Source organism: Ylistrum balloti, unplaced genomic scaffold (genome assembly GCF_031769215.1).
Source record: "Ylistrum balloti isolate Yb309-2 unplaced genomic scaffold, AGI_CSIRO_Ybal_v1 Utg370612, whole genome shotgun sequence".
NCBI classification, from domain to species: Eukaryota; Metazoa; Mollusca; class Bivalvia; order Pectinida; family Pectinidae; genus Ylistrum; species Ylistrum balloti.
The window spans coordinates 576095-588842 of NW_026782376.1; the positions used below are offsets into that span (position 1 = coordinate 576095).

The 12748-nt window shown below is 35.3% G+C and overlaps 1 protein-coding gene across 1 annotated transcript; it reads right to left on the reverse strand.

The window, feature by feature from the left end:
- Positions 1–2526: 2526 nt before the first annotated feature.
- On the reverse strand, positions 2527–11196 carry LOC132556953 (uncharacterized). The gene is made up of 10 exons (XM_060221416.1): positions 11062–11196; positions 10654–10765; positions 9606–9679; positions 8878–9079; positions 8132–8442; positions 7517–7705; positions 6064–6151; positions 4038–4124; positions 3429–3556; positions 2527–2850 (listed from the first exon to the last, which is right to left on the reverse strand). The coding sequence occupies exons 1-10, from the start codon at positions 11194–11196 to the stop codon at positions 2527–2529; spliced, it is 1650 nt and encodes a 549-aa protein (XP_060077399.1).
- Between the last annotated feature and the right edge of the window lie 1552 nt (positions 11197–12748).

Here is a 12748-nt window from a genome sequence, read left to right on the forward strand (position 1 = left end):
CTGGTAATTTCCACCAGCATAGTAGAACAGCGCGAGGCTTGAACGACACCATCTAAAAGGGTGCGTTTTAACACGTTTTGAAGCGTGGATAAATTAAAAGATGTTAAAACTCCCAATTTCTAACAGATATTGAAATATTTCTTCCAGAGACTCGTTAGTGTAAGACTTTTTTCGTCAGTTTACACTTAAAAAAACGAACAGGTTAGAGGGTTCGAAAATCGAATGATCCCTGCATAGGTCATCTCTCATATTGTTTGTTATCCCCTTACACTAAACGACGATTCGCTAGCGATAGATTTCGGGATAAAATTCTTCAATTGTTTAAATGACCGCACGCAATGCTATTGGCGAATGTTTAATTTGTGTAATCATCACAAGTGTTCTTTCTTCCATCTTAGTGCTATTTTAAACAAGATTCTTGTACACATTACTTACGATACGATTTACATGAGTATGCGTACGTATCATAAGAGTACGTCTTGAGCTGATACAAACTTAATCGACCTGTTTAATCACTCATGCGTTTATTAAATAATGACATCTTACCTGACAACGTTCATATACGTGTTCAGATCCGATTGGTTGTGGGCTACAAAGGTTTTAAACCCTCAAATATAAATGAATTGGGTATGATAGATATAATCTTTGTACGTGTTACTTCTGTAAGGGCTCTGATTTAGGTAATTTTGTCCAATCTGGGTTATTCTTTGGGCTAAAATACATTGCAACATGTGCGAAACCCTGAGAGAATGACGAATTTCTCTATGGTGTTGTACAAGTAACGCCTACAAAGTTTAAATTATGGAGTCATAGCAAATTTCGATACACATTCAAATATTTCTTGTTCATTCAAATAGAATTTCTACTAATAAAGAAATAAATATCATTTTCTAATGTGATAAAGATACTGGAAAAGTTTCACGTTTTCATAAGATCTAATATCCACGTTTATCGATAACAGAATAAACTTTATAAATAAAACCAATTGATATAATGCTATAGCGTTTCTTTCATTCGTAACATCTTTACCTATCGTGATTTAAACGAGTCAATTTGCAACATCGAAAAATCTCTTCGCTGTGTACAAAAACAACGGGAACATACCAACAGGTGGAGAAAATCATGTTCAAACTCAAACTGAATAAAACTAGGGCGATTTCAACAACAAAATACCTATACAGCGACTCCTGACATATAGTTACATAGTATGTGTCGTCGATGAAGTAGAAGATGCTTACTCTTCCGGAACATCTTTCTCCTTGAAACGTATTCAATGGTCTTATCAAAATCACTCTTTTTACATATTTTGCCCAGGTTTTATTAGCTTATCTGGCCCGAAGTGCCAAGTGAGTTATAGGGATACCGCGGCGTCCGTCCTCCGGCGTCCGGCGTCTGTCAGTTTTTATCATATGTTGCAACTATTCATGAACGACTGAGCGGATTTTAATCAAAGACTGAAGCATCCATGGGGCAAGAGGAACCAATTTTGTGTGATGGGTCAGGGTTCAATAGAGAAAATAAATTAATTTCTTTAATATCTATCTTGTCTGAAGCAATGCTTTGGAAAAGTTTTTTTTTTATATAAATTTTGGGTCTCGGCCCCAAGAGAGACTGGGCCTAACAGGGAAAATCTATGAATTTCTTAATTTCTTATTATTTCAGGTATTGCTGGATATTATCCATATTTGGTCTGAAGCATATTTGGATAAAGGAAAATCAGTTATGTATTAATCATGGGTCTCGACCCCCTTGAGCTAAAGGGGCGGACCTAATAGTGAAAATCCCTCAATTTATTTAAAATCTATTCTGTTCTTCAAAAATCGCAGGATATTGCCAAAAATAAGTCTGAAGCATGTTTGGGTGAAGGGAAATCAGTTGTGTATAAACTGTGGGTCTCGGACCCATAGGGCAATATGGGCGGGACCCAACAGGGAAAATCTAGCTCCGAAGTAGATTTAGTTCATTTTCATATCATTGCTTTGCACCGTCAACAATTGGATCTTTGGTTCTTTGAAACAGTTGTTATCGATACTATATAACTAAACTTGCTGAGAATCAGGAGATAAACACAAGCATAACTGACAATTTGTTCTAGGGCCTGGTTTTACCCAAGGACAGATCATAACTTTGAAGCCATTGAGATTATCATCCCATAACTTAATATCAAGAGATTAAAACTGATCGCTGTACCCATCCCTAGGGAATTCGAAGCTGTATCTGTAAGGGTGAGGCTCATGAGGGGAAATATTTTCTTTCTAAAGAAATGTAAAATTTTGCATTATTGACTTAAATAAAAAGGTGATCGATACAGACCTTTATTTGAATTTGAGTTTGAATTATGATACGTCGATTTGCTAGTACTTTCCTTAATGTTTTAAACTGTTTTAATGCCGTCATATATAATATCAACTACGACATGTATTGTCATGTCACTGAACAAATCAACTATATCGAGAAGTCTTCTTAAAATTTATTTTTGGTTGAATTCGCGATGAGACAATATGTAGTGTACTTATTACATTGTAACTAAAGTACACTAAATGGACGCTTGTTTGTCGGATCGGGACCAATACCAGTCCTGTACACTCTTTCCATCCGGAAATCGGGCGAACCTTGGTTCCGGTTCCTCAAAATGGTTCGGAAATGACGATATGGACCTGGCATCCAGGGACAAACTACAAAAGCATCTTCTTCCTTATGTGGCGAATAGGCACGATAAACTGTCCTAAAGTTTTCCAGGAGTTTCTTAGGACGGATAGTATCGGCATATAATTTGTCCCAATTTGTATATGCATCCTTTACAGTTGCCTTCCTCATGTTCTGATAGTAGTCGTTGATTGCTTGGGTTGCCTTTGTGATTGAAGTAGACAATGGGATAAGGAAAAAGACAGAAAGAAGAAAGTTAGTTGGAAAGAACAAGACTAAGATTTATATGTAAATATATTGTTCCCCCGACAGAGATATTTATCTCGTTCGATTTGTTCGATTTTGCATTTTACTTTTTCAAAATATTTTTTTTAATTCGTTTTTTAAGAAATTTTTACTTATATACGTGTTGTTTTTGTTATAATTGATAATTATATTTTTATGGATAAAACATCTGTATATAATGTATCATATTTTCGAAATATAAGACGCAAATATATTTTCAATTTACGGTAGTACTAGCCAAAAAGTTCACGCAAAAAGTTACTCTACAAATGAACCGCACTAGTCAAGAACTTAAATAAAAGAGACTTTGAGGCAAATTCACATCAACAATTGCACATTTAGTTATCTCAACACAATTCTTGTATATATGACAGATACTTGAATACGTCTTCATGCCAAAACACGTAAATCAGAATCTGGCGAAACCTTATGACAATGGATGATATCCTTCATATGAACATTTCAATTCTTTTATGTTTATCAACACCATCACTCACCTTTTCCCGTATATTCGGGAGATCGTCAATAGTTGGGCGGTGTTTTAGGTATTTTATCTTTAACACCGGAAGTGGCACCTTTTCCCTATTACCCGATATCCTACGACTGGAACTGGAACTTCGGTCACCTAGTTAATATGATTATCAAACACACTATTTTTCCAACTTAACCTGCTTACACAAAATCAACTTTCCTATTTGAATCAATAAATATGTAATCTGATAAAGACTTAATTTAAATGGATCCTTTCAGACAAAATAATGATATTCATAACGTTTCTCGATGAAAAAAGGAATCCAGTGCTATTCCCGACCTGGATTTTGACATGTCTTTCAATCCCTTTACAATTTTCTTTAGTCACCTCCAAATTTACGCCATCAGTTGCTGTTCATTAAAGCTTCTTTTGTACAATCGTTTTTTAATCATAATTCTAACATGGATCATTTAAAATGAATACTGGTTATAGCACATCAGAAATCATAATTTGAATTAATTGAACATTGTATGAAAAAAATGTATACAAGTACAAATAGATAAATGAGCGTAAAATTTCTCTAGACAAAAGGTTTTGTATTAAATGAACAAGAGAAAAGAAAATGTTGATATACCTTTTTCATCGATTGCAATACTTTGTTTCGGTTGCTCTTCTAGTTCGGGTTCCTCAGTGGTTCTGTCCAGTTGGATGAGATTTGTTCCTGGCAATAAGAGATGCATTGTATATTCGGTTATTGTTTAAAAAAGACGACAACAACAACAACAAAATAAGTTGAAATATGTATGGTTCTACTGTATTGGTGGTAATCTTAAGTTGACAAATATTAACTTTTAAAATTTAGATTTATGTTTGAAGTCACATGATGAAATTACTCATATTTGTATCCATTTTATCAATGAAATAAAACACATTACATGAATTGTGTTGTGACCAAACGCATGCAGTGTACTAAAACCTAGAAGAGCTCTGATTAGCTGAGGGTTCATATTGTTTCAACTGCTTTGTCATTTCTTTATTTTTGTTGTTATGTCACTTATAAAGATTTATTGAGAGAGAGTATCGCCATTTTAGATTTAATATTGATATTAATACTGTAATGCTGATATAATGTATAGCTAAAAATGTATCTCAGCTCTAGTGATAAACTGGATCATTATGAAATACATCAGGACTTTTTCATTGCACCGCGCTTAATGAAACAATTAAAAAATATAATAACTTATTGAAAGAATTCCGTGTGAAAATGAAACTCGTATAAGATGATCTTAATACCAATTTCAGAACCTTGTTTCTTTTATTACGATTATAAATCATATCATTTTGAACTGAACCACACGATAAGAAAGAATCAATAAATCAAAAGTTAAGACAACATTGATAACACTTACAACTTTTGTGATATAGCTCACAATACTTGGAAGGAAATGAAAATATTTTACGGCCCGAAGACATCACAAGATAATAATACTGCAAATTTTGACATGTTGTAGATAGCAGTAAAGAAGCATGCAATCGATCTATTTCGGAGTTTATTAATTTTGTGCTCCTTCCTCCCATATATGGTCATTTGGTGGTAAAAGTTGGTTAAAGTGCAACATGCTTATCATAAATGATTTGGTAATTAATATCTTTACAGAGATTGAAGAAACATGGACACATCAGAAAAAGGAAGGCGTTCTTCGTGGGCTAAGATAACTGGATGTGTTTTCACTTTGATCAACAACCTTATAGCGTAAGTGAACATCAGATATAATACGTTAAATATCAAAAGCAATATACTGTAATTATAACGGAAGTAGTATAATTTCTGATAAGTAAAACATTGTGAAAATAATATAAATATGATTTTCTTATCATGAAACGAAATCATTCATATCAACATTCAAAACGGTTACTAACTAAGCGTACTAACAAACTTGTCATGTGTCAAAAAGTTGGGACTGCTCATGTCCTACCACTCTAATAGAAATTTCATAAAGATACATACATTTCCCTCTGTGTAATGATTTCTGGAGAATTGACGTCGTCGTAGCCAATGGGAACTTTAACAAATCGGAACATTTTTTTTCAAATTTTGAATTGATATAGCAACAGACGTCAATTGTATGGATAAGTATGTGATCCTCTTCAAATACGTTATGAGTACGGTGCACTCTTTAAAACGGTGTAAATAGATATTTTTCATGTCAATGTTTATATTCAAGTTCATTGGAAATGGACACTGTAGCATCTTACCATCAACCCAAGAGAGTGTGACACATTGAAGGACATAAACTCTATGCCAAGCCTTTTTGAAACATGTACAACATAATGGGTCAGAGACTAAAGACAAGAGCGTATTTTATTAGATGGCAAATACGTTAAAGAGGCATTACGGCAAACAAGTGAAACTTTTACATTTTAGTAGCAGCAATAAAATGCACTCGACATATATTTCTACTAAATGACAAGACTGTCAAGACGATAGAGATAGATGAATGAATATATAGAAGGGGAAATGTTTTCAGTCAGAGTGACAAATGCAATGTAAATGTTGTTGGGATGGTTTGGTGAGAGCAGCGGAAATGTGTGTAATAAAAACGTTGGAATGACAAATGTTTCCAAATCTAGAAAAGATTACAATGGGGCACTTAGCTTACTTATTTTTGCCCTTAGATTAGCTATTAGATGACTTCCGGGCAATCTGGAGACAATGCTGCTTCTTTTATCCCACATCTTCAGGGATTCCTGAAACAAAAGTTCAAAGCGGAGGAATTTAGAATCTTATTTCAAAACTTGTCATTTTATTAGATAGGTGCGTTTTTTTTTTTTATTAAATAACCTTTCAAACATTGCTATGCCAACATGTAAAGTTCAACAGCTATTATTACCAGTGCCTTTTTAACTGTCTATCATATGTCACAAGAAATCGTGTGACACAATTTCAGCCAATCATGAAGTGTTAAAAACTTTTTGAAAGTATACATATTAGTTGAAAAAAGAAACGAAAGTTTGGTTTTGTAGACTTTAAGATATGTGATCGAAATTAAATTTGATTTGACATTGAGCTATATCCGTGAACTGAAAAAGTGTTTTTTCGGCTAAAATTCAGCCGACTGTAACCCCGCTCGACACTGCATGCTTTCAGCAGAGTTTTTAAGAGAGCGTGCATTCGGAGATACTCCTGCACTATATGTGCTGGTAAATCATTACAAATCGAACATTGGAACAGTACAGATCGGTTACACAACATTTCTTTTCGAAGCGATTGTAGAGCGAAATGCCGTGATTGAAACGTCATACGTCTCTCGTACCTCCGCAACCGATTTCAGACGGCGACGGAGACGGCACGCCAAGTTGTCGGCACTCAAGGTCAGCTTGTGTGTCCAAGAGCGGTTAGGAATCGGTTGTGGGAGATCCATTTAAGGCCACGACGTCACTATGTTGGTCCGCCACTCACGCGAAGGCGACGCCAACGTTGAATGAGTGACTGTTTGCACAAGAACCTAATCTATCGACCCCGTGGTGCTAGGGTTTGTCGGGACTCTCTGGCTCAATAACAACAAAGTTCTGGATGGCCACTAGACAGTCCAGATTTGTCCCCAATCGAACATTTGTGGGATGAACTGGACAAGAGGATAAGGAAGCCCGTTAACGTCCTATATAATGTCGCTCAACTCACGCAAGCCCTTATTCAGGAGCGGAATGATATATATCAAAGTCAATAAACACCTTGATGTTGCCTATGTTAAGGAGAGTAAGAGCAGCGACTGAAGCCAGAGGTAAGCACTCACGCTACTGATTTTGATAAGGAAACCGTAGGGTACCCTTGTTTTAACGCTATTTGTGAAAACGTCGTCTGTGAAAGGACAGCACAAATCATCAAAATGTTTCAGTAATGATGAAATAATCAAGAAACCCAAACAATGGACTAATCATCAATGAATTATGTAAAATAAACTTCAGTTTCATTTTTCCGCGGGTATATATTGGTTGCTTACTAACCAACTTGTGTTCTATATTACAAAGAAAATGGTATTACAAAATTCTAACGACATAAAAACCATAATTAAAGCATTAATCATCGTGAGATGTTACATACAATGTACGTACATTGATGGTTGCTTGCACTTCTTTGGTGACCTTGTGATCAGAATTGATAGCATCGATCACAATTTGTGGCTTGACGTCAGTTTCGGCTAATGCTAAAACCTTGGCAGACATCCGGGTCTTTTTTCGTTGTAGTGGGGAATGCCTCCGATCCGCTGCTAGCTTGTATTGGCTTATTTCTTTCCTTCCGACCTGGGGAATTTGATAGAAATACTAGTATTTTCTTCATTTAAATGCGAATTAAAACACCTATTCAAATACTGGACTGTGTGTACATGTTAAGATGTGAAGTTTTGTGGATGAACAGCTATTTGTAAACTTTGTTAGTCCGAATTGTTATTCCGGGAAATAAGGAGACGGAGCAGATGACATGTGCTTTTATTTTCAAACAGTGACATCGTTTTCGACTTTAATGTTTGAGTCACTTTTCCCTTTTTATTTATCAATTACATTTACAGTTATTGTTGCTAAGAAAAAAATAAGACCAAATGATGAACAGATACATTGTCAGATTAAGGCACATTTATACATTGTAGGTATACAGTCAGCGTACACGGATAAGTTACCGGTGAAATAATGCGACCTGATAATATATAGCGAAAAATGAAGTATACAAACCTGCTTTCTAATACTCTTTGGTTTCACCGCACCACTCTGTGACACGAAGGGCAGTGGTTTAGCATAAGGCGAGTCGTTGTTCCTGGCAGTTTTCTGCATCTTTTTGAACTGACGTTGGAGCTGACGATCTGTTAAGCCGATAAGGCGCACTCCCGCAGTATAATGACTAAGAACATGGGGCGCCTGGCGCATTCGAGCCAAGTAGGATCTCTCAATTTCTCCCAATGTTGTCTTCAAAGAGAACTCGGTTATAGCGGTGTAAAATAATCTTTGCCTTTTTGAGAAATTCCTTCCTCTCTTCTTGTCACTTTCTAAATAAAGATCAACAAGAATATACCAGGTGGTCAAATTTTGATTCCAATACAAACCGATTGAGAAGGAAATGAAACATATAAACGGCAATACGTATATTGCTATCGGAATTAACCAAACATTAAATCAAACACACACACAAGAGGGATGTTCCTATCTAGACTCGATTATTAAACTTTCTAATGTTGAAGATGTTTTTCTTTAAGAAAGAAAAAATACAATGCTTTTCTTCGTTTCAAACTATATCACATTGAATTATATCCTGGTTCAATAGGAATTAGGTGTCGGGCAAAATGTGCGAAAAAACTGTCCTTATATATTACTAAATACGCAGTTACAATGAAAAAATCTAACTTATCTTTGAGGGGTGATATTGATTGTACTAATCTTAGTAAATAATTAACGATTTTATCAAAGAAATGTATATTACTTACCCTCATCACTCTCACCTCCACCCTGCGTCATATGAAACAGGAATTCGTCAAAATCGATCTCGCCATTGCCATCTTTGTCGAGCTTCTTCAAAACATTTTCAACTTCTTCTTTGGTGATATCACTGTCCACCCGTTTCAAGCCCTCATACAGACTATCAGCGTTCAACAGGCCCGTATTGGAAGAGTCTAGTATATCGAACAGCTGGAAGAAACAATTATGTGTTTGCTTTATTTCAATCCCATGCTTCACACTTCTTTGTTGCATTATTGTGTGAGAAGGAAAATCAATCTTTATATTTTATTTCCTTGTAAGATATGGAGTTTGGTATGTTTGATGCTTGTTATAGTATGTCTAGTGGTTCCGTTGTTGTATACCTAGATCTCATTTCGGAATGTGACATCACTTACTTGGATTGGCCAGGATTTACATGAGGGAATCGACGATGAAACAGAAAATACTTCCGGAACACCTGGTCTTATTATCCTTGTACTTTTCCAAAAATAGATGTTTTGCCCTAGTTTTATTAAATTTGAGTTTTGGTGATTTCTTTCTCTCTCTTTTTTCATTTTTCATAAAACTTTGTAATAGCATACACAACTCTTTTATGTCACCGTCTAGAATGTCCATAAGTCTTTTTGTGTACATTTTCTAGAAGAGTCATCACAACGATTTACGTTGAAGCCACGTAAAGAAAAGTGATATGTTTATGACCAGATCATTGACTTACTTCCTTGAAGGCGGACGTGTGATCATCTGTGAGGTCTTCGTACCAATCCGGCATCACTTGAGTTGATCCAGAGACTGTTGAACAGCATTATACACATTTATGTACAGAGATATTCGTCAGCCAATTATCTAACGTCACTTCTAGAAACTCCAAGAACAAGGTTTTGACAAAAATATTTTAACTACATTCTGAACTGGCAGATGCAATATAAGGCAAAATAATTTCTTTTTTGTTTTGCTTTTGTTAACTTTTGTTAAACGTAGTTATATAAATAAAGACATTTAGTCGCCTTTGTCTTTTTTACTAACTTATTCACTAAGTGAGGGCGGGAAGTATTGCTCATTACATTGTAACTCATTAACTCGTTCAAACATACATTCAATCGCTCACTCACTTACTTGATGGTTCACTCATTTATAAATCACTTACACACTAGACAGTATAACTCATTCATTGCACGTTATACATTCATTCATTCATAAATTCACTCGACATAAATCTTTACTCACATGTTACTCACACGCTCTTACCAGTTCAACCGCTCTTTATACAAATTCACTCATTACAGGACTAAAGTACTCAAAAAATCACTCGCAATAGAACATCTCTCATCTACATGACTCAGCACATATTTTATCCGTCATAGAAATTCACACCAATCACTCACTCACTACATAACTCATTTACTATAAAATCACTCACTCACCATGCTGTCTATACATGACTCATTCGTCAAAGAAAATAACTCATTAATCACTGACTCACCACACAGTCAATACATGTTTCCTTCGTCAAAGAAAATCACTCACTGATCACTGACTCACCACAGTCTATACATGACTCATTCGTCAAAGAAAATAACTCATTGATCACTGACTCACCATACAGTCAGTACATGTTTCATTCACTTTGAAAATCACTCATTGCTCACTCACTCACTACATGACTCACAATATAACTCACTCGTCAGAGAAATTCATGCCATCGATTTCTGGCTTACTTGGTTATGTGAGTATAGTGTTAATAGCAATATGTGTGTTATACTCACTATGAGGACTATCTGACGATGACATCTCGACCGATTCTGAAGGTACATATGGGTTTGCCACGCCGAGGTGTGAAAGGCGTGGTTCTATGTTTTCATCTGTCTCCGTTAGACTCTTTGTTAAATGAATAAATATTATCATCAAACAAAACAAGGCAAACATCAATCAAATTATTTCTTTATGATTAGAAATCAAGTTTGTCACTTACGTACCATATATATTCTCTAAAATGAATGAAACATTTGTATTTACCAATACATGTATTTATGTTTGAGGAGAAGAGGTGTTAGGCAAAGAGTTTGTACGAAAACTGAAGTCTGTTATTGGATATTTATCTTTTTAAGAAAGATTTTGCAAGAAAAGAAAGCTGTTGAAATATGAAACTGTTGAATAAATCAAGTTAGCGGCACCATTTTGCTTCTAAACAATGTTTGGTTTTGGTTGCCAAGGCGACGGAGCAGCTCGATCGCGCCATCGTCTCCCTTTTCCTCTTTCGGTAGGTCCTTCTTCGACCTGGAATGGCTCCGTTCCCTCTGCTGCTTCATTTCGTACCTTGGACACTGCAGAAATATTTTGAGTTTGACGAGTGAATAAATTTTGATATCACGAATAAACATTAAGTGTCAGAATCCGGATATTAGCATGCAGTATAAAAGTTAATGATATTATTCTCGATTGTCAATGCTATTTCTGATGTGTTCCTAAACCTAAGGTGTTTACATGACGAATTGATTCGATATTCAAAGATTTCCATATTAATCACAATATCATTATTTTCACAAAAAGAATCGACAGCTATTAGATAAACTTAAACCACAGCCTGATTCATAAATGTAGACTATTGGAAAGCTCTATGTCCGACAGTGTAATTCGATTGAGAAATATTATATTTTCTCGGATGATGTAAAACTGGACGTGTTTGATGCTCATTAGTAAATCTGGTGGTTTGGTTCTTGTTAACATTCATCATCTTTTTATTCCTCAATTGTGAGACACATAACTTTACGAATTATTTACATTTATTACAGTGGTAAAGTTCGTATCACGTGTGTAAAATGTTTCAATTTATCCTCACCCCTGAACTGTATTTACGTTTACTGCTGAACACAACGATAGAACATTTACTATTATCATATGTATATATTGTTTGTAGCTGCAAACTACACAGATGAATTGAAATATATTTCCATTCATTTCTGTAGTTTGCTGCTACAATCAACATTTCTAGCAGCTCGTTTGGGCTTGTTGCGATAATCGTCATATTACGTACGGGAGTTGGATTTCCGCTACTTATGTCATATGCAGTAGCACCACAATTGAATTGTTCCAATTAATGTACTAGATAATTTATAAATGATACGTACAAAATCCAGAGCACTCCCCATTCCCTTACCCTGGATCGTATATGGTTCCAGTATCACCTGACTTGATTAAGGAAGGTACAACTTTTGACATCTGTATAGGCAGATGATGATGACTTTCAGAAGTGATACAGTTAATCCTATTTGTCTCTGCTTATGTATGAACGCTTCATGCCAAACTGAATCAAAAGCCTTTTTAGATACCGAAAAGGTCTCTCATTTCGGAGCATGTGACATTACTACTTGGATTTACCAAGATTTTTTTTTATCGGGCGTCTCCATATTTTCATCTTGTTTCGATTTTAAATTTAGATTAGTTTCATTATTTTCCCGGTATTTTGTAGTCAATCTTGTAACCTGTTCAGTTAGTTATTCCTTTAGAAAGTAACAACGTGCGAAAAAGTTCAATGTTTTCTTATCCCCTTTTATAAAACTTCAGTGTCTTCTATGAGTGTCTTCCTCGATGTAAACTGCCTTCCCCTTAATACACCATCATTTTGTTTAGCGAGTATTATGGCAGTATAACGAAATTTTGCTGTTTTTTCAGATCTTCAAGGAATTATTATAATCTGGATGATGTACTACATCATGAAATGAAGTTCTCATTGGTACGCGTACTGTATATCAAAGTATACACAAGTCAAAACTGTCTAAATGAAGTCTAGATGGTGACAAGTGAAAAGCCAAAACTATGAAACGGTATCAAGACAATTCATCCTGTTGACTACCGTTGGTC